The 24096-nt window shown below is 39.6% G+C and overlaps 1 protein-coding gene across 4 annotated transcripts in view; it reads right to left on the bottom strand.

Annotated features, from left to right (window-relative positions):
* Nucleotides 1-24096, bottom strand: part of fhod3b (formin homology 2 domain containing 3b) — a 108355-nt gene that overhangs the window by 47851 nt on the left and 36408 nt on the right. For all 4 annotated transcript variants that reach the window (XM_061716642.1, XM_061716641.1, XM_061716640.1 and 1 more), the window contains exons 4-5: nucleotides 2268-2335; nucleotides 1049-1154 (exon numbers count right to left, since the gene is read on the bottom strand). In XM_061716642.1, coding sequence (XP_061572626.1) covers nucleotides 1049-1154; nucleotides 2268-2335 — 174 coding nt within the window. The remainder of the gene's footprint in view (nucleotides 1-1048; nucleotides 1155-2267; nucleotides 2336-24096) is intronic.

Genomic DNA, 24096 nt, shown 5'->3' on the forward strand with positions numbered 1-24096 from the left:
AAAGGTTAGGATAAATGATAACATGCCTCTGAAGTTTGACTTTTTGCACCATTACAATACTTATAGGCAACTAGTCATCATATCTCCTGTTCTCTGAAACACATGTTAATGCTCAATAGTACACATATATGGTTCTTTAATATATTTGCATTATACTAAGATGGATTCATTTTCAATGGCTTTTGTCCTTAATGGCTTTTTACCCCCTTACATTACTTTTACTTTTATACTTTAAGTAGTTTTGAAACCAGTACTTTTATACTTTACTTGAATAAAAAACTTGAGTTGATACTTCAACTTCTACAGGAGTATTTTTAAACTCTAGTATCTATACTTCTACCTGAGTAATGAATGTGAATACTTTTGACACCTCTACAGTACAAATGGGGAAGTGTGTCCAAACCTATGGTCTGTACTGTATATAAAAACACTAAAGATATAAGTATAAATGTACTGTAGTCAATCAAAAGAAGTGCTAATAATCAGAAAGAAAAGACAACAGAACATAAAGAAAAAAAAACAAATGTGAAAGAAATAAAGAAGTGAGAAAAAGAGAAAGAGAAAAGAAGAGGGGAAATTAGTTTTATGATCTGTAATATCCTGGAAGAACTTTTATTGGACACTTTAGCATGTGTGACCTGCCTTTTCACAGCAGGCTGTTAAATGGTAGTGACCTCGGCGTGAGATCTGTGGTCTTCTAGCATCCACAGACATTTCGTCCTTGCCCCTCTTCAATCTTAACACAAATGATCTTTCACTTCGTCAACATGGGACACATAAATTAACCCACTGCTACATTTGGCCCAACGTTCACGTTATCTGCAGCACACACTTGAGTTTGTTTATATGCGCCTAGTGTATGCGTGTTCGAGGGTCATCAAGCAGAACCATTAATTTACATAGTTTATATAAACACATGTGGCTGTGGACGGGCCTATGGAAAGAAAAGCCATTACAGGATTGATTACAACATCCTTGTGGTGAGGTATGAGGGAAGAACAGCGTTAATTTACTGTCGCAGAGCTGGGCTGTTCTGCAGTGAACTTACCCCTCAGGATGTAATTCTGGTAGTTCTGGTCGGCTTCAGCTCCCACTTTTATCAAACAAGTCAGACCTTCAGCCACCACAAACTCGTGCACCAAATCTTTGTCATCCTGGGAAAAAAAGTCACAAACAGTTGGTACCTTAACAAAAGAAATAAATGGTACAAAACAATGTGCATTTGAAGTTTTTGTAGTAGAAACTATTTTAACAACTATGCACAATGATGCAGTCAAAAAAGTAAACCCCTAAGGTAACAGAAACTTAAACTTCTCCTTATTATGTGAATCAAAAGCTATTGTCTTTGGTCTTTACTCAGTCTCCACCGGTGCAAATGTAACTAGCAATGCAATCGGCCTGCAGCTGGTTCAAATAGATCCATGTTGATTTGGTTTCTAAACTTCAACTCACATTTTTTCCATGATGACAAAACCAGCTGCATCTCTCACACCTGTCTGCGAGTCTATAATTTAAAGCCCAACATCAGGTTTTCTGCTGGACTTAACATTTTCTGATACACTCTACTGTTCAGACAGAATGGATGGGAAGGCAACAATAAACACTGTGGGGTGGTCAGGGCTTCTTGTGTCCCAGGAGGAAGTTTAAGTGCTTCCAGAACATCTTTACCATATATCTGTGATGGAGACTCCAGTCATTTGGTAGAGAGGCTAAATATACAGATGTGCACTGAAGAAAGGCGATAGAGCTGGAGTTTTGGAGGTACGTGTGTACAAAAGGTCTGAAGTACAGATAATTATCTTTATACTCCACGACTGATAACTCATAGAGCCATTCATAGTTTAAAAACATGAGGTATTCTGATCTATTCTGGGCCTGCATCAATGTCTGTTGCTTTCTTTTCCACATAACTGTCAGTTAACCCTCCCCCTCTGCGACCGACTGCTTGCCTAGCCCAGCCCAGTGTGTGAAGTATGACCAGACCTGAACACTCAACAGCTGCCACGAAGGCAGACTCCGAGCAGCACAACTCTGCCGCAAGAAAACAGTGCAGCGTCCAAGTGTGAGTGCACGCTGATTTATGTCTGTGCACGACATACGCCTCCTGCATATTAATCCGTGTGCATGCACGGGATCATTCAAAATCCATAAAGAGAGGGATACTGTCAGGAAAATGACAGTCACAAATCATCATGGGAATGATTGAATCATGAGCTTCAGGTTGAGGAAAGATGCTCACAAAAAGGCAACGAAGACTGAACCGTTACCTGAAAAATCTGCTTCAGGGAAAAGAGGGCTCTCCGAAGCTCCCGTCCTGTTGAGTTGTAGAGTTTTTCTGTCAGGAAAGAGAACAGTGGTAAGAAAGGAAAAAAAAACAAAAAAACAAACAACCACACCTGTGATTTGTTTTGTGATGATTTAGCCCTTTTTCTAAAAAAACTAAATAATACAATTACACACAACGTCTCCAGGAAGTTTAAATGTCTTTGAATTTTCTTCATGCTTCCATTATTGGGATCAAGTAGCTAAATATGAAGACTTTCCAACAAGATGAATAAAGGAAATAAAAAAAAGAGTAGAGGCAACCTAGAGAACATCTGCAGAAAGTTAGTGGACTGAGGATGCTTCCTGTTAACAAAGACCAATCTGTAAGTTTACAGTACCATGAGGCAAAATCACGGCACAAACTTAAACCAATGAACACCACAATGACAGAGAAACTGTTTTTAAGGTATATGGCAAAGAAGATGGTAAAGAAGATATAATATGCAAAATGAGTATTTATGACAAAAGCAAACATTTACTGCAGCGATTCTGTCAATCTTTTACCCCTTGCAGTCTGCAGAGTTTGCCAGGGAGAGGCACCGTTGAGCACAAACCATGTGCTGCAGCTCACTCGTCACTGCTGTGTGAACTCTCTCTGACTCAGCAAAACCCGCCAGTTATTGTTGCAGATGCAGCAACGCACAGCAAAAGCCAGTCTAATGCAGAGCCGTGCAGGCCGGGACTGTCACTCTCTGAATCTTTATCAGCAATAGTGCTCCTTTGTCACTCTGTAACTCATATACCTGTCTTACATGACGACAGTTGCATTCCCCACAGAAATAAACCTATGGACAGACTCAACATACAGAATACTGATAGCTTGAATTCACCTCTCTCCCTCTCTCTATCTCTCTATCTCTCTCACACACACACACAGACACACACACAGACGCACCCACGCGCACACACACACTCAGTTAGCTAGGAGTGGTCTCACTGCATCACTGTCCTCATCAGTGTTGCAGTAAGATCCTTCAGGTGATGAACAGATGACAGGACAAGGACAGGGTGTTTGCAGCCTGACTACTGCGTGGGCACATATAGGGTATGTCTACACACCAGGCCATCGTGAGAACTTAACGCTTGGTGTCTTTTGGGTGAAAGTATCGACACAAAACACATTTCACTACACAAAGAAATACAAGCAGCAAGAGCATAGGGTCCAATGTGACAATAAACATGTGTCATGTAATTGAACCCAGTTCTGTCTCCGGGGTCACAGTCATATTAATGTTTAATAAAACAAACAAAAAAAACTACTTTCTGCTATAATCCAGGATATGCCCTTACAGAAAAGAGTCCATTCACAGTAACTCTATATACTTCACGTAACTGATGTAATTCACTCTTTACAGGTAGACAAGACATTGGAGATGCACAGTTTTCTAGACAGGCTGGCGATAGGCCACGGAAAAGCTCTTATTAAATATGCTACAATCTATAAATCACACCTCACAGTTTGCTGCCAACATGACTTTGAAGGCATATTACATTTTCCTGAGAGCTCTGTTTTTGGGTTGTCGCGTTTTAACGCAACTGTACAACATTGCAGGAAGCAGACCTTCAGATCTAAGTGGGGGTGCAGGAGAAGAGTCTGGGGTATTCTGTGGCAGGTGCTCTGGGACTGTGAGATACTGGGTCCATTACTATGGGCCATTAATCCCCTAAACAAATGGAGCAAGATTTCAGTCTGTGTTGCCACCAGTAAGTCAGACTTGTTCCATTTGGGAGATGGACTCAATAGGGATTACATTTGTGTTTTTTTCCAACTTTTATGGACAGGATTTCTTTGCACATGCGAGGGGTGGAATCTAGTTTAGTGGCCTCATGATTCCATCTCTGCTTTTTGCATATGGCTTCATTGAGTTGTGTTCTTCAGCTTTCACTCGGGTGGTTTGTAGCACTGTTAGAATAAGCACCTCCAAATCTGAGGCTACGGTTCTTCATTGGAAAAAGGTGGAATGTACTCTTATGGCCCTTTCGCACTAGTCCCGCCTCAGCTCGCTTCTACCCGCCACGGACCCGTCTTGCGCTTTTGCACTAGGGGCTGAGGCGGGTAGAGCCGCTCCAAGCAGATACTTTTTCTGTAACCATTCTGCCGAGGTTCTAACCGGGCTGAGCCGGGACTATTTCCAACGTCACCACCCTCCGCGCCACTGATTGGTCGGGGGGCGGGGCCGTCAGACGTTTGAATCAGGAAGCGGGAGTCAGCGCGAGAGCGACTCGCGGCTCACGGCGATTTTATTATAAAGCGCAAAACATCTGTTTGGTGATCCAACTCTGAGGTGCAGATGTTCATAAACCTGGTGGCTGTCGAGAGAATTAAAAAAGGGATGTAGACGGGCTGTTTTACTCTCAGCCGCTCGCGGCTCCAGCTGATTTCTGATCAGCGTCGACTCGAACAAAGCGGTTGCGCAATTGAGTACGTTACAGCAGCTTCACCCCAACCCCCCCACTTCTCACCTGGCTGTGGAAAAACAAAACGGGTGGAGCCGCGCCGAGCTGATCCGGGCTAAGGCGGTACTAGTGCAAAAGCGCCATTAGGGTAGGGCATGAAGTGGTGCCTTATATGGAGGAGTTTAGGACGGGGAAGAATGGATAGGAGAATCAATGCAGGATCTACAGTAATACTGACACTGCACCAGCTGTCAACGGAGAACTGAGCCAAAAGGGGAGCCTCACTGTTTACTGGTTAATCTAAGTTCCTTTCACCTGTGGTCACAAATTTAAAGCAGTGACCAAAAGAGCAGGGTCACAGATACAAGTTTCTGAAATGAATTTCCTCTGTAGGGGGTCTGGACTCTCTTAGGGACTGGATAAGAAGTAATGTCACTCTTTGACACCTTCCTGGGACAGACCTAGGACACACTAGACGGATTATATTTTTTGGTTGGTGTGGAAATCTCTCTATATAATCCTGGAGGAGCGGGCAAGGGAGGAAATTCTTAGAAATGTCTTCATATGCTGCTAACCCTGTGACCCAGATAGTAATGGATAGATGGATGTTTCTTGGACTCTTGGCCATATATGACTCAGATGCCTGATATGTAGATGAGTAATAGTCTTTGACGGTCAAAAAAGTCACTAGCAATTGCCTAGCATCCATGAAGGATATCTTACCATATGGACCAATGGATTATGAGGAGAAAATGTATGATGTTAGTGATTTATGTTTCTATACACAACTGAAAGTAAGTCTGACTGGATATTCTTTCAGTTTGCATCTCCCATCTTTGTAATATTTCAGTGATGAAAAAGGATGTAGAATCACTGTTTAATGCCAGTGCAATAATTGCATAAAATGTAATATAAATGAATAAAACATTTTAAATTGTACACTCAAGTGTAATTTTTATTTAGTTGAAATTCATAACTATTGTTTAACATGCTACAGCTGATTAGACGAGAAGGAAAGAAGTATCAGGTTTGTAACAGCCTGGTTCCTCCTGCACCTCAGGCAAACTCAAAGTTTGGATTAGTAACTCTTTGATAACTGGAGTGGTAATAACTCTGAGTTACTCATCACATTTCCATTGTACAATGCCAACTTGATTTGTAGTCCCACTTAACCCCAAGTCTTGAAACAGAGTGCTCTTTTTCTTCCGAAAGTCGTTATTGCACTTCCACACAGACACTTAACATGAATCAGTCAGCAGATGAATCGCATCCATCACAGCTGAAGGGCTTGTGATGATTCTGCTCGGTCCATGACTCAACACTTGGGTAGCTATTTTTTTTGTGAGTGTCTGTGTCTGTGTGTCAATCAGCAACAGTGAGAGATAAATTCTTCCATGCTGCCATTTGCACAAAGGGCCTGTGCTTCTCAACATAGTCATGTAGTCTGGACTGCAATAAAACCTTCAGAGAATTATTCCTGCCCAACACTAAATGAAGTCCATCTGCAGGAAAAGACAGTTCCTTCCCTGTCCATGCCCGTGGTCCACACACACCAGTGTTTCTCCCAGAGGCCCATCTTTAATGAGAAATAGCTCTGTGGAGATTAGTTCCATACCATTTGGCACAGATATGCACTCAAAAGTATGAGCCCTCTGCATTTACCTATTTAGGAAAAGACCTGGGAGCTTATTTATTCGCAGGAAATGTTTGATTTGAGTCCCAACCCAAATCAATGTTCACCTGAAACCTTGTAACTAGTGAAAAAAAAGACTTCAGACTCAATACCTCACTACATTTGTCAGGTATTTTGATACTGGGCCAAAGTAAAATTAGAGAACAAAGGAAAGTATGAAAGAATCTGAACACATGGGGTGCACCTTTCAATTTTAATGGCATTTCAACCATATTGCAGCTACACTAAAAACACAAACAACTAACAGCAACTATGCAGCCCTACACTGCGTGACCCAGGGGCATTGCTAGACATGGAGCTCTATAGGGGCACAGCCGCCCCACTACTCAGATCACATTTTTGATCATAAAGACCTACTATGTTTGTGAAACGTACAATGTTATGTTCCATCCACTTCCATTTGCTACAGTAAGCCTCCTGTTTCTGCTGCTTCTAAACAACTGCGGCTGAAAATGAAACACCAACCGATAAAGGCTTAAGAAACAAGCCTCATGGAAAAAAAAATATACAAACAATGTAAACATCAATGAATTCTTTAGGCACAAAAGATTTTATGTGTTTTTCATTCCAAAAGGATGGTGAGGAGACACCGTCTGCAGGGATCCAGAGAGGCCAACAGTAGATCTCTACCCGTCACACATTTATGGATTTATTATGTCAAAGATGTGTGAGGACTTTCCTCATGACACGACATACATTTGTTTTCCTAAAATGTTACCAATGTTGTAAAGAAACCTCCCATGCACCACAGAAATGTAAAAAGTATGGCAGCCCAAAGTACAGATTGTGCTGTGATGTAATCTCACATCCACGGTGCGTCATGGCGGAGAATCCGAGTCACTGGAAAACGTTCCCGTTTGATGAACTATTGACATTTCTGTTGGAGTTCTGAAGAATTCCGCCTCTAGATCGGGGGACCTAGTTCCTATGACAAGCCATGTCATGAAAGCGGCTTCAGGTGCGAGGAGACAGGTAGAAACTCCATTCATTCTCTACACCGTGCTTTCCCACTGTGGTTTATAGTGTACACACGCGTAGGCTAGTCTTCTCTTCCCTTCTCTGCCGTGTCCGCGCAGCTTATATGTGTCCACCACGTGCACACCGTACAGCACAATGCGCGAACCTTAACAGAACAGCAGACCACTTAAATCTCACTGGAGCTAGTATTTTAATCATTCTGCTTTATTTTACTTTGCAGATCAGTCTAAGACAGGGGTCGGCAACCCAAAATGTTGAAAGAGCCATATTGGACCAAAAACACAAAAAACGAATATATCTGGAGCCGCAAAAAATGAAAAGTCTTGTATGTATAAGCCTTAGAATGAAGGCAAATGGCGAAAGGCGAAATCAAAATGTTGAGAAAAAAGTCGAAATGTTGAGGAAATAGTCAGAATTTCATGAAAATAGTCGAAATGTCGAGAAAGAAGTCGAAATGTCGAGAAAAAAGTCAAAATTTTGAGAAAAAAGTCAAAATGTCGAGATTAAAAAGGAAAGGAAAAAGGAAGGAAAAAAGGGAAAAAGAAAAAGAAAAGAGAAAAAAATGAAAAAAATGACGCGTGACCGTTAGATAAATGTAATGTAAACTGGTGTTTGGAGTCTAGAGTCACCCAATCATGTTGCTGACTCTTCACAACCCCACAAAACAAGGCTCTCTAAATTAGAACAAGGCACAGTAACAGAGCATTTAGGGACATGCAAGTCCTTTCTCCTGTCAGCTCTAAATTCATCTTCAATGAAACCACCTTACGGTTAAATGACTCAACTGAGTGAAAGTGTTTTTTTGATGCTTCATACCATTGTAACCAAGAAAGCAGCTGTTTTCTCCTATTAAACTGCAATACACAGTTGAGTTTTCTCAGACAAAATAGCTACAGGGATGTAATGGTTCATAATTATAACAATCATAAAAGTATTAGTGGAATTTCCATTTTCAGGAATGTGCTCAACAAACCCAAAGCTGATGAGTGGAGGGAAAAACACAGCTGAGCAGGGCTGATGTATTCAGACAGGCCAGGGCTGCAAGAATGGTCATGCTGCTGCTGAGAAGACAGCTTCAAAAATCAAATCTGCCCAGTGACACTACAAACACCTAGCTTTGAGTCCATGCCAGCACATTCCACTTTACAATTCCAGTTTTCTATGAGTCGTGGGTCACTTTTCATACGTCTCTATTTGCCAGTCTCAACTCGATCACTGTAACTCACAACTGAACAGCTTACAAATTATGACAATTACTTTGCATTTAAGTTATTAACCTTGCTCATTTTCCATCTACAAAACCCTCAAAAACTAAGTTAGTCATCTGTTCACATGCTTTTATTTCCAGGGAGTACTATAAAATGAAAAGGATGACTACAACTGCTCATGCATCGCACAGCGGGCGGAACACATAAACCACATCCAAAGCACAGCCAGGAAACCCACAAGGAGTCCACGGGGGGAGGACAACTTCACACACATGGGTGTAAATTAAACTGTGTTTACTTTGTGGAGTAGATGTGTCCAACTGGAAGTTGAGGAGGGGGGTCTTAAAGATTATAGTGCTACATGTGTATATAAAATCTTCTTACAATGCACAGTAAAATCAACAGCTCCCATCTGGGCTGCAGAGATGTTAAGGTTGAGAAGAACAAAGACTATTAACAACTGGATTTTTTGTCAACCTGAGAGAAAATACTGAAGAGTTATTAAGGAAATAAAGTTAAAAATACAAACAATTATGTCTATGAGTTTAATCCCTTAGACACTACCCTAAAGAAACTTTCTCTTGTCCAACCAATTCAACATAACCACTGCAATTTGATCCCCGAAAAGCAGATAACAAGCATAACTAGAGGTACAATAGGCAAGGTTTACTGGCTAGGTTTTACATACCACGGTTAAACACGTATTCTCTTACTTTGTCACTCACAATGTGGTCAAGTGTGGAGTAGAACAGCAGGGGGAACTTCAACAGCAGGGTTATATGCTGAATGTTGGTCAGAAAAGATGAAATAGAAGTTGAGAACAATTTGTCATGGGTTGATGTAACTCAAGCTGTCTGCCTGATCTGTATGCACCCACTGTATCGTATGTATTGTAAAGATATGAAAGGCAGCAGACCTATCACCAAAAATCAACATTAACGAAGAGGCAAAGGGCTGTACTCCAACACTGCAGGAAAAAAGGCTTATTGTGAAACAAAGTCCTGGTCAAAGCTGAAGGTCAATCTAAAGCCAATACTTTGAACACATCTGGATCAAATAGACACACATTAATTGTATGGCTGGTGCTTGGAATCAGTCTAATTGACCCTAATCGATATGGGCTGATGGTACTGGCCAATATTTTTTTTCTTTTTAGTCCTAATAAAGTAGGGACGCACCCATCCACATTTTTTCACTTTCGATCCTATTCCCATAGCTGAATTTGGATTTCTGATACCGATATACAGTACTATTCCGATACCAGAGCTCTATTTGCTTTAATATAATTATTATTATTATCATTTTTGTTGATTTGATGAGGCTGTAATAAACTCTTCTCTACAAGCAAGCATATGTACATATGTATGTAATGTATGTCCCAAAAACCAACTTGAGGTAAGTATGAGGTCAGAAAACAGGAGAAAATCCCATCCCTAACACAAATATTCAACTATAAGGTTTTTAAATTGATATTGATTCAATTTCAAGACAAGGTTACTAGATATTGGTGCAATATAGACAATCAAAACTGTCATATAAACTAAACAGCACATATACATGCTCACCACTATGCTGCAAAGTACAGTCAATGCATCACCTAGGAACTTATAATACTGGAAAATCCTTTTTTTTTCCAGCAGTAAGCACATCATGATGATGCAGTCAGTGGGAAGTAAGTTGTAGAGGTTTTCACTGAGAGTACAGAACTTGCTTGTGTCGCTTGAATTCAGGCCTCAGACTCAAGTCTGACTGATGAACTACCTTCAAACTCATAAATCAGTGATGATTCCTTGAAGTTTTTGCAAGATGCACATTCCCATATGCCATCAGTTCATGTCATATGTGCATCATATGAACCATCTGTAAAAGAACCATTGAGGAAATGTTTGGGACAATGTCAGAGCTGCAATCATGTTTGTTGCTCAGAAACAGCAGGGGGAGAGTGCTAGAGAAAACTCTCTATAGCTATGCATTGGCCTTATTGCTTAGAGCTATGTAATTGCTACTAGGCATTTCCATGAGTAATATGTTTTTGAAATTTAACAACATGCACACATGTACATATTTGTTGGTAGCTTTCAGTTAGAGATAAATAAAACAAACAAAATAGTTGGTACCCCTGGGAAAGATCCTGACCAAAGCAACTTGTTAAAACTAAAGTGTGTCCTGTATTTAGTATTACAGGTAATGTAAATCCTTCAATCAGTCTCTCTGATGTCTTCAAGGGTTAAAAGTCATCACTCTGCTGTTTGGTTCACCACACTGGACATGAACCAGGGAAAGCAAAGGAGAGAAGTGTCTGACAAGATAAGACATAAAATGACAGACTAAGTAAAGACTATAAGACTCGAAGCACCTTGATCTTCCTGTGACTAAAGTTGCAAATTTCATTAAAATGTTTAGGGTCCACAGGACTGCATTCAACCTGGTTGGACGAGATGGCAAGAAGAAAACAGATGACAAACTGAAAAGATGAATAATATAGAGCGAAACCAAAGACCCCAGAATAACTTCCATAGAGATTCAAGGTGAATACCAAGGTCAGGGTACATTACTGTCAGATGTCATCATCCATCACTGTTGGAACCAACGTGGGTGACCCAGGAGGACTACAATGTTCAAAGCTAGACTGAAATTTACCAAAATGCATATCTACAAGCTGCAAAGCTTCTGACAGGATGTCTTCTGGACAGATGAGACAAAACTGAAGCCTTTCTTTTGGGCAATTCACATCAGATCTATGTTCACAGGCGCAAAAAGTAAAAACAATGAAACATAAACATCATGAAGAGTTACATAAAGAGTGAGGACTGTGAATGTGTATAAGAGCTGACAGATCTGTCATGTTAATAATGAACTGAACTTGGACTTGACTCAGATTCTTTTTTAATTACTTTAACTCTACTCGGGCTCCGGCACTGGGGACCCCAGACTGGATTCTCACCCAGAGTTAGGTGAGCCGACTACAACACTGGTACAGAACAGCAAAGACAAAGGCTTAGAGGCAAAAAATAAAACCCGTAGAGCACACAGCCTCTGCTATCTTTCAGTGTTGATTGAGTCAAACTATAGAGTTGATTATAGATTAAAGAACATTGGGACTGAAGGAAACCAGTATGGACAGGTCAAATCTCTGCAGGAAGCCACTGGTCTAAAGTCCAGTCTTTGTGAGAGTTCAATGCTGAAATGAGGTAAACTGTAACCATCTGAGAGATCACAGTCTCTTGTGTGGGACAATCACTATTATCACTGACTATTGCCTACACAGATTAAGGGGCACAATTTTCAAATGCATCCATTATCATTTCATGAGAAATCCAAGAGTTTACAGTGTGAATAATGGTTCTCTATGGCACTGTTTCTTAAATAGGGGTATGCGTACCCCTGGGGATACGTCAGATTGAAGGGGGAAAAAAGAAGATTTGTTCAAATTCGATAAAACATAATACATAATAAAAATTAATAAAATAGAAATGTATATTTATAAAACACATTTTATATTCAGTATTTAATATCAGTATCCTCAAAATATGTGTTTCCCTATTCCAGGTTTGATGGTTTGATGGTACATTATAATGTATTATAATGTAATGTATAATGTTCCTCCTTTACAATCAAAAAAACCTTTGGACTGGTTAGGGGGTACATCACTGAAAGAAATTGAAAAACACTGCTCTTCAGGAATGAAACACACACAACAGGAAAGATGAAAAACATCTAAACTAGGGCTGGGCGATATATCGAGATTAATATATATCGATATATTTTCAAACGCGATATGGTACGAGACAATATCGTTTATATCGATTTTTTTAAAATTTTGATATAGCTTATTTTGTGACACATTGACTTGAATGTTTTATTTGAGATTTGCACAAATGTTTTGTTATTTGCACAACTGTCAACCTCAGTGGAAAAGTCTGCCTGTTACTGTCTACATTGTATTAATTGTACAGTGTATTTTAATTCAATTGTTTTGCAGGAAAGGGATATTTGTTTTATTTCATTCAAGAAACATTTTTATTCTATATATGCAGGCAGTTTATTTTTATTTCATTTGTTTTATACATTTTGATATTGTGCAGACCTCTGTTAATAAAGGAACCTGTGTGACATTTGGCACGAGGCTTTGTATTAAAACTGACTGTTTTTTTAAGGGTTTGCCTCAGAAAAAAATGAAGCTAACAGAGATGCTATGCTATAATGCTTTGGGGGAAACACCAATTATGGCACAGAAAAAATATCGAGATATATATCGAGTATCGCCATTCAGCTAGAAAATATCGAGATATGACTTTTGGTCCATATCGCCCAACTTCTTTCTTTTTCTGCTTTCTCACTCTGTAAGACAACTCTCATATTGCAACATTTTTGAAGAGAAAACACGAGTAATTAATGTGAAAGACCTCCCAACACAGGCTGCGGATTGCTACATGCTACTCTGTGGTTTGATGTTTCTGCAACTCTTTTTTTATCCCCTTTCCTCAGAGCAAAAACCCAAGGTGAATGATGGGTCAATAAAAGCAGATTATAGCGCTCAGGTGGAAATCATTAAGCAGGAATGCAGGTAAAACTGAGATCAATTTCAACATGTTTGGATTTTGACTTCAACTGAACAGTGGATCAAGACAGGGAAATTTGTGTGCATGTGTCCGGGTGCGTGAACATGAAAACGCACAGCACATTCCGCACGCTCGCAAAAAAAAAAGAAAGAGCACACCCACACAGGCAGTTTACAGGCAGCACACAGAGGAATAACAGGCATTAATTAATTTGTTCCTGTTGCCTGGAGTTTATTCAAATGCTTTGGAAATTGAAATAGAAGACATGTGAAGATGATGGTTTCAATTTGGCAAAACTCAGTTGGGCCACACAGACTGAAGAAGCTTATGTCACTGGCAGCAAGCCACAAAGGAAGGCCAGAGAGGACCCACGGGATGTGAGAGCGGAGGGGGTGGTGTGTATGTGTGTGTTTGTGTGTGCGTGTGTGTGGTGGTGGCAGGGGGGTTCAGATCTGTGCAGATCTGTGATGTCCTTAATGTAAATTATAGTGACAAATAAAGCTTTTGCAGGGTCCACACATAAGTCCTTGTAAAGATGTGAATGAATGTGTTAGGAGCATGGATGTCATTCTGGTATGACTTCTTTCCAGATGTTGTATCCAGACTTCTTCTTCACAATGTGTAGGGGGAACGCATCTAGAGTCTAGCAGCAGCGCAGAGATCAGATTTCAGAGCTGCAACATACTATCCTGGCAGAGGCATTTGATACCTGCAGCCAGGGTACAACAAACACACAACCTACCCCACAGAGCTCAATGACACGAATGCCCCAATGGAAATGGGGAAATTGGGTTGTTGTGTTTATTGATGTGCTTGCATAAAACTCAGTGAAAGTTTATGTTTTTGTCATTCACAATCATCCCCCTGGAAGGCGGCAGTGCTATTTATCTTTAAGCTTGAAGCATAATCCTGCTGTTTGGCTGCATGCATCCCCCAATTTTTCATAACAATATTTTCTAAAGAGCACTATAAAGGGCACTGAGGTTCATTATCTCCAGGTACTGTAGGTCGAGTCAATAAACTGTATGCTAACTAGCCATCAAGATGCTATCTGACACTGTCAAAGAGAAACAGCAGAGGAAAGTGAGGGCGGAATCCGCAGAATTCCAGACAAGGAGCAAAACTTGACAGCAGGGCCGATGTGAAGACAGACAAATCTTTCATTAGGGTCTACATGTCTAATGAGTCATTCCTAAGCTACCAGGTGGGGTGACCCTCACAACACCAACCTCACCTGTAAATACCTCCTCTTTTCTTCCCTCCTCTTTTCTCTTCAGTGCACCCCACCCTTTCACCTCCCCAGCAGGGTTTCCCCACACTCGCCAGCACTGACACACGAGTACTGGGTCAGTGGGCAGAGTAAAAGCGTGCACCCATTCAAAAGACAGAACAAAACCTGGCACCAGACAAAACTTTAATATCAGATATAAAGAAATAAAAAGGGGATCAGCCATTGAATCAGGTCTGCTTGGGAAGGCTGGTGACAAAGCCAGCTGGGACATTTTCAAGGCAAGGGGCCGTAAAGTTACAGTGACTGCTGACCAAGGTGAAGCCGCTCATGAGCATTAATGAACATTAATGGCACAGCTGCTTTAACCAAACAGTATGTCATGCTGAAGAAAAATGTGCATACAGATGCAAGAAAGCATGCTATATTTTTATTTTAATCTTGACTTTTTATATTTAAATCCATAAAATATTTTCTTTTGCCATATATATATATATATATATATATATATATATATATATATACACAGTGAGTCAGTGAGTCTCAGAGTAATCAATCACTGTGCAATAAATTATATGCTGTAACAATGCACCTTTCAATAACCATGTCTACTGCTGCACCTTTCTCTTTTTTTCTTAAATTGTATATATGTTAATAAAAGCTGTGATTTGTCTATTTACTGTACAGTGAGCGAAAAAAAAAGAGTCAAATTCCCTGTCTTGTTTCACCTGACTTGGCCAAAAAACCTGATTCTGACACACACACACACACACACACACACACACACACACACACACACACACACACACACACACACACACACACACACACACACACACACACACACACACACACACACACACACACACACACACACACACACACACACACACACACACACACACGTATGTATTCATTCATTTGTCTTGGTGTTTGTCTCTGGCCCTGATTCCCTCTTCTCCCTCCTTTTCCTAACAACCTGACAAGTTGGGAAATAGAACATTGCTAACTTCATCTAATAAACAGTTTTTGTGGCGACCACATCTATCGCATTTCAGGCTCTACTCTCGGAAGAAGAAGAAAAGGGTGTCACAGTACACCATCTCATTTCCATACTGGCCGCCCTGTGACTGACTGCTCTTAATGAAAAGGAGATGTTGAAACACCTGGTTTCAGCAAAAACAGGCCTCATTGCAGTTTCAGTCCATTTCCTTCTTTTAACTATTTGTATCAGGGTGAAATGTGGTTCCCCTTGTCCTGTAAGCCCTTTCCACCAAACTAGCTCTGGTTCCTTTGCACGTGTTTTACTGCTACCAAATGAACCACCACTTTGGTTCAGAACTACTGAAGTCAAGGGCAGTAATCAATTAGAGATATCTACACTACATATTCCCATTCTGGAATATTGTCAAAACTATGACCTGAAAACTTAAATTTCATTTTTTTTTCCTAAAATGCGTAATTCAAAGTATACAAAAGACCAAATACAAAAATAAATAATGTTCCCAAATATATATATAGCGTTTCTGCAATAAGGACTTCTTCATAATGAAGTATTGTTTAGCAGATAACTTCCAAAATGGACCAAAAAGTGTTCAAGGTTACTAGACAGCTTCATTTGATTGTAAAAACTCAACCTATTCTAATGCATACTCGAACTACAGACTGGGTTTTAGTGACTGTGATGGACTTCAGTCTGACAATTTGACAATTTCACCGTATCTACACCGAAATGGAAATTAAACTAACTAACTAAAAAATAAAAGCAAAGATCTCTGACAGCTCAAGTGTGCTGGTTCTATTCCAAATTGTTGTTTGACTCTGTTGTTAAGAAGGTGTTTTGTTTGGACAGATATCGCTTAGTTCTGATGTGTCACTGAAATGAAGATAATCTGCGCGGCACAGGCAGTCAAAGAGCTCAAAGACCTGTTTTGTCCTCGGGGACAAATCTGTTTGCCCAACTGGAACAAATTCACAATCAACATGACTGCCTATTTTCTGCTCCTTAACAAAGCCAAATGACTGATGTGTTCACTTTTTTATTCCTCATGAATCATATCAGAAATATCACACTCATGTTAGCGCTGGCAGATAAGGATTAAATATTTGCTTGGCAAGTCAAACATGAACAGTTAATTACTGCCAATTGCTATGAATAAGGCTATTGTCCCTTGTTTTCTTTTTTTGCAGGATCAGATTAAATATATATTTTCTGGATGCCTTGTTTTTTTTTTTTTAAATGTTGTCCTGGCATTAAAAAAAGGTTAATAGCGTTAAAATGTTAACTAAACCACTAATCATGTAAGTGGCTAATGTTGGCTGCCAAACTCCAGTTTGTCTTTGTTGGATAGCGCTACAAATAATCTGACAATATCCAAAATGATAAACATGCCATCTTCCCATGCTGGGGAGCTTATCAGATCTCATACCAAACCTGATAAGTTGGGATGGGCCTAAATAAATATTCTAATACACTACCCTGGGTGACTGTACCACACTGAGCCTGTCTCAGAAAAAAAAAAAAAAAGAAGCTAAAAACCACAAGCCTCTGACACATTCATACACAGCAGGTAAATTTGTGTTATGACACAACCAGATACAGAGAAACTCAACACATTTGAGATTAGGGCTGTTAGATTTTGCCCAAAAATAAAATCTCGATTTTTTTCTCTCAAAATCCGATTTTCGATTACGATTATTTTGTGAATTGACAAAAGGCAAAGAAATGATTTCAAATATGCTGTTTTTTTATTGAACATTTGCCCCATTGGGCTTTAAGTGCAAACTTTGCTCTTATTAAACCAAAAATGAATGAATAAAGTGCAAAACTCTGTAAAATAAGTTGAAAAAAAGTTTAAAAAAATATAATAAAATATACATTTTTATCTCTGAAAAAAAAAAAAATCAGCAAATCAGCACTTGCAAACATACAGTAAGTTATATTTCCAATTAAATAAAACAAGACATTTTCTAATTAAACTAAACTGGGTCTTTGCATGCTAAATAATAATCAACCCATGAAGGAGGTAGAGTTGTGTAATGTCAGTCATTACATTTGCTATTCACATTTGCAAGTTTTTTGCAAGGAACACGAGCCGGTCTACGGCATCTGGCTTGAGGGATGCCCGGTGGCATGTTACAACGCCCCCTCCTACACTAAAGAGCCTCTCCGATGGGGCACTTGTCGCAGGTATTGAGAGGCATTTCCATCAATCATTAATATGGTATCAATCATTAATATGTGTGCAGACAAGGTAAAAAAAAAAAAAAAAAAAGTGAGAAATCAATTTTACGAGTTTCACGTTTTAACATCGTTCTAATTACATAATCGCGATTACGATTTAAAATTGATTAATCAAACAGCCTTATTTGAGATAAAATGCTAAATGCTCCACAGATAGGTTGCATATGTGATATCATGTTACCCAGCAAAACATCAGCATGAGAGGTCAAATATGCTGCATCTTAATTTTTCATCAATGTGCTGGGCCTCGTCCCATCATTCATCAGTCACATTAGCTGGTACCTGCTACATCTTTCAGAAACAGTCGTTCAATAAAAGAATAGTACAGGAAGAATATAAGGCATTTCCACCATGTCTGATCCCATGTGAATGGGTTTTAACCTGGTTAGGATTGCTGGCGTATGTTTGGAGTAATACCGATACAAAAAAATCAACATTACTGAAGTCATACATGTCTGTGAAACCACAACTTTCACTTATTAACTTTGAGTCACTGAATGTATGGAGATAAAAATAGAACTGGAAAAGCAACATCTGCTAAGGTAGATCATATCTACATGCAATACCAGAGACAGAAGGGGAAATGACTGCACTGATTGAAGTGAGATGAGAGAACTTCTGTTTGAACAACAACTGCCGCTGACTTTAAAGACAGACATACCTGGATTTCAGTAAAACTGCACCAGCAATAAACATTACACTCAAGAGATCTTAGAAAACCACCATTAGGAGCCAGTCATGCATCATTACAGCATGACAGTGTCGAGGTGTGGAAGGATTTGCTGGCACACCGACGGTACAGGCCCCTCAACCTCTGACAGCATGAAAAGGCGTTCTAGCTCAGAGAACTACAGAGGATCAGCCATCTCTTGGCAAGAAAGAATGTGAAGTGTTCTCTTACCTTATTTAGCCAAAGCCAGCCATCATATCACAGAGCGTGCAAAGGAAAAAAGGAAGAGATACCGCCAAGATTACGATCCATAGTTAAATATATATAAAAAAAACCCTGCATACCTTGAACTAATGTAAAGTTATCCCTGGTATGAGGATGGCAAGAGGTGTGCCCAGCCCAAAACACTGTTTATATTTATGGAAGAACCGACCGCATATTATGAGAAGAGTTTCCATAACATGTACTGTGTGCTAAAGGGATAACAAAGATAAATGGCATTTCTTGTTGTTTTAATAAGTGGGAGAGTTATACAAAGACTAATTCAGGATTAGACTAATCTCTTACTAAATTCAAGGCTCTTACATTGTCAAATATGACAAGACACATGTATAGTTTCTGCAGTGGATCCAGGTTTCTAATATCTCCCCACAAAGCTGGACCTTGGCTAGTTTAAGTGTGTGTGTGTGTGTGTGTGTGTGTGTGTGTGTGTGTGTGTGTGTGTGTGTGTGTGTGTGTGTGTGTGTGTGTGTGTGTGTGTGTGTGTGTGTGTGTGTGTGTGTGTGTGTGTGTGTGTGTACATGTTTCTGCTTGCATGCATGTGATAAATAGATGTTTGTGTGTCTCCAAGAATGACAGAGATAAGAGATTCCTGGCAGTCTGTAAAAAGAAAAGAATTGCATCTGGAATTAGGGTCTAAACACATTGTATTAACACAATGAAAGAGAACTTATTCAATTGAAACTTTACAAGAAATGGTAAGTACTATTTACCAGGTATTACTAGTAAAATGTAACATTTTAGTAAATCATAAGTGATCTGTGATGCCTGTTTTTCCCATCCTAACCCCTAGAGGTCTCTGTCAGATGTTTTTTTTTCTTTCTTTTCCCCACCCCCCAGCTTCATTTTAAAGACATGAGAGGTAAAGTTAACAGGTTTAACTATTCCAACAGGGCGGGAGCCCAGTGTAATAAGACAAAAAAAAAAGTCCAAGGGGGGTAAGAAAAGGAAGCAAAGACCTTGCCCTCTGCGCAGCAGGGGGTGAGATTTACGCATGCCTGCATCCAATCCACTCCACAAAGATGTAAATATGGAGCAAAGCTCTTGCGGGTGAAATGACATTAAAGTCTTGGTATTTGATGTTTGTCTGGTATTTGTCTGTCACAGATTAAGTGCTGATATGCATTTCTGCAGCAGTAGCAGCTATTTTACCATAATAATTTTAAGTACATTTAGATTTACTGTCATGATTTTAAGGAATCCAATTTGGTGGATGAGTTTTGCATTGATTCGATTTCGCTGTACGGGACTATCCAGAGCAAGTTAACTGTTTTTAAAATATCCAAAAATAAATAAATAAATCTGCTTGACCAAACAACACTTTCAACCAATATTTTACTTGAACCAACTGCTGTTGGTTTTCTAGGGGTCAAGGTGCTTGATGGTTGGGAGATTACTTTTTTTGTTAACCTGAACTTTTTGTGACACATTAGAAATATCAGAAACACATCTTTCCTTTAACTGGATCCAAAGAAATGAACCAGATTCTACATCCAAATGTTGAAAGTAATATCTATCACATTCCATGCAAAACATATTTGCATTTTCAATCTATTCTCTGCCTCTAAATAAAAGAAAAAAAGGCAATGATGGTTTCTTGAGGGGGCTTTCTGCATGAAACCTGATTTGAGCCGGCTTTAGCCCTGCATGATCACACCGTAACAAGTTCAGACACCTTCGCCTAACATTCTGGTCCTCGATTAAGGCCGTTTGATGTTTTTACATTAAGCAACTCCATTCCTCTGGTATCCACCTCCCTAGCACACACACAAACCTTACACTCAAGCCCTACAACCCCCCCTCATCTATCACACTCCTCCAGCTTCTACCCTGTCTTGACCTTGTGCCAGTTCCACCAAAACCCTTTCAAGCACATCTGGTACTGGTTAGGCTCAATCACAGTATAAAGCTCCTGCAGGAGAAAAGATGAACATGACAGCGAAGGTACTTTTATCAACACGTATGCTATATACCATGTTTCACAAAGGAGTCATTGATGTCAAAGAGACCTCGGACTTGACAATCAGTGCTCTCTATCTCCTAGCTTTTATCGTGTGTCTTTAAAGTCCAGCAGGAAGAAGATGGTAAAGTCCTAAAAAAAAATCCCTCCTCACAAATGCATTTGTTAAAGAAAAAAGAGCCAGAAGATACTTTTCATAGACTGTCTGAGCGTAGCCTTATGTGACCAATATTTTACCACACCTGCTGAGCAGAGTTAACAATCTGACCACAGGATGAATGGAGATTATATTGTGCAAGACTACAGCTCCACATGTACTTACTGCTTTGATATAGTCTTAATCGGGGCTATTTCCATGGTTTTAGATTAAATTTCATCTTTCAGAGGAACAGAGTACGTTTTGTAGCCGGTACAAAGAACTTCCCACAACACGCAAGAGTAGCATTAGTACGTACCATAGAACATTGAATTAAAGCTAAATTATGATCTCAGTGTCTAATCTCAGTAAATAAGTTCATGTTGTATAAAAAGTTTAGCTGTTTTCAAGCAACAGTGACTGCTTCAGACACATGTGGAACTTTGTAAAACACTGGACTAAGCCAGCTGGATTCCATAAAGACCTCAAAAAGGCCTTTGCACTTTGTAAAAGCCATCGGATTTAGCCAGCAGACTACATAACCTCCATGTATTCTAAACAGCACATGAAAAGAAAGAAGACGGCTACGATAAGCACATCACAATAAACCAAACAATTACAGATTTACAAACATAAGCTTTATTTGAACTGAGAACAATGGCAGCTTATGAATGAATGCTGATGATTTGCATACTACCGAGTTATGACAAGAAAGAACATATTTGACTTAATGACTAAAACAAACCCTGGGACAGGCATCCAGAGGGAGAAAGAGACATGTTTGTTAACATTGTCAGGGTAAAGGCGGTTCTGTTTCATTTGGTCTCCTTCAAGTGGACTGTTGCTGAAATGTTTGATCTTGGGGTGGGAGTTTAAGTTTCCTTCCTCCCTTATTACTGCTTTTTTTTATTCTCCTAGGACTGAGTTTGACAGTTGTACAAGACTAGGCCATAGTATTTTAAAGGAAAACCATACATCTATTACTGTATGAGGTACTTAAGACCAGATCTCTGAAATATTCTTCTTCTCGTCTGTGAAATCGACCGTTGGTAGTAAATTAAATAGTAGATAGGTGCTGCTAATCAAAAGTATTTGATTAATTCATGTTCCAACTCAAAAATACTTTATTAGTTTCACAGTCAAAGTTATCCACTAATTGTTATTTGATCAATATCAAGTGTGACCATGTCTATACTTATATTATGGCAGTTTGCTAGTCTGAAGTCTGATGTCTGTAGTATTCAAGTGTTTGTCAACATGTCAAGGAGGAAAGATCTTAGAAAAGTAAATTTCACTGCCCATTAATCTGAACGTTTGTAAGGTCAAGGTATGCCTGTGCAAAACTCCAAGAGAATAAATAAATAAAAATACAAAAAAAGCCCAGGGTTGCAAAGTTGCATATGAACAAACCACAACATTTCTTTAACAATGTTCAGAATTGGACAGAAAAGACCAAAGTGAAGATGTTTAGCTAAAATGGCATTTTAAGAAAAACACCTGTTGTTAAATGTTGAACACGGTGGTGGGGTGTTGATGATTGAACAATGTCTTTTAGTCACAAATCCTGGGTACCTTAGTGGAGCATGAACCCCTCTGTGAACCAAAGTACTCTACAGCCAAATGTGAGACCATATGACGGCTACAGCCTGGCTACGGCTGGATCCAGGGTGTCTACAATCTAAGACTTTTTAAAACCATTTTCAAACTAAATTTAGGACAAAATCTAAAGTCACGCAAATGTCAAGCACAAAACCATAAGGTTATTTAATTTTTTTTTTTTTTAAGGTGATTGTTTTTGGGAACATTCAACAGAAAACACTATAGAAGAAGCAATTGTTTTCCATTCCTTGACAATGTCGATGCAGTCATGCACTTTGAATCGGCTTTTATCGAGAGACATTGGCTTAAATATGTCGTCAATTCCGTCGTTTGACCTGGGTCGTCACAGTCCTCAGGACTCGGATCACCTCTGCCCTCAGTGTCGGAGTGGGGCCACATGTTGTTGTGGCCCCACATCTAACGATGTGTGTGGTTGTTGAGCAGTCTGACCTCGCATCATCATGTCCGCTAGCGGTGGCAGCGCAAGAGTCAGAGATTTCAGGCTGATGTTGGTGGGCTGTGGCAAAAGCAAGTGCTTGCTGCTCTGCATACGAGACTCCACGCTTCGATGCCCATTGTGCCCAACTTAAAACGTTTAGAGCAAACCACACAGTAAGCCTCACTGTCATCTCTGGGCACAGCTTTCAGCCACCAGGAGAAACTGGGATTTTCAGGCCATCTGACGCTAAATTTACATTTACCATATTTGCTTTGTGACTACTACACAATGCACTGAGGTGTTGTCAACAGGGCTGCCAGATCTGACTGTCAGGGACAAACATGAATTAAAACCTGCCCAACATTAAAAACCAACCCAAAACACAGATTTTCTTGAAAACTGTAAGCTATTAAATGCCTAAAAAATGGCACATCCTAGCTACACGAAACCCAGGCTACCAACAAAGAATGCAATATCTGATTTCAAAACAAAGTAAAATAAAATATGAGCAAACCGATAACAGTTTATTGTGTAAGTTTCTACTTTTCTCCACCATACAGTATAATGGCACCTATTTGCTAATGATTGCAGTGAAAAACGTGCAGCCCAAATTTTATCAACCCGCCCAATGCTATATTTTGCAGCCCAAAGTCTTCAAAAAGAAGCTAAAATTGGGCGGATCTGGCAACACTGGTTATCAAGCAAGAGCGTGACATGGATTTAGAACCTGCGCAATATAAATCACCTCCCAACGATGAAATAAACTTTTCTTTGAAATTCTTCCCGAAATTTAGATTCAAAATGTACAGTATGACCATTGGATTGAAATTTAAGACAAACTAAGATATTTAAAGGCCTTATTTTAAGAAAATGAAATCTAAGACTTTAAAGGACGTTTTAAGGATCTGCAGCCACCCTGGGATCAGAAGACAATCATCTCAAGGATACCAGCAAATCTACAGCAGAATGACTGAAAAGGAAATTAATCATGGTGCTGCAGTGGTCCATTCAAAGTAAAATGCTGTAGGAGTTGTGCCTAAAACAAATGATCACACCTCAGAAAAAAATGATGGAGCATTGGAGAAGAGAGGTCAAAATTCACACTGAATGACGTGAGAGACTGATCCCAGCACACAACTCAATGCTTGTGAAAATCTTAACTGTCCCTCTTTGTCACTCACCCATCGCAGCAGTTCAGTATGTGTTCACTGATACTACTTGATATGCTGCAACTATTTTACATTGCTAGATTTATTCCAATTTATTCTCATTATTTTCTTAATTATTGTTATAAAGTAAAAAGAGGTGTGGGATAAAGTTCTAGTTTAATTTCCTAATTCGGCAGTTGACAAGCAAATGTATAAACCAGTTTGATTGT

This window comes from Cololabis saira, chromosome 3, assembly GCF_033807715.1.
Source record: "Cololabis saira isolate AMF1-May2022 chromosome 3, fColSai1.1, whole genome shotgun sequence".
NCBI lineage: Eukaryota > Metazoa > Chordata > Actinopteri > Beloniformes > Belonidae > Cololabis > Cololabis saira.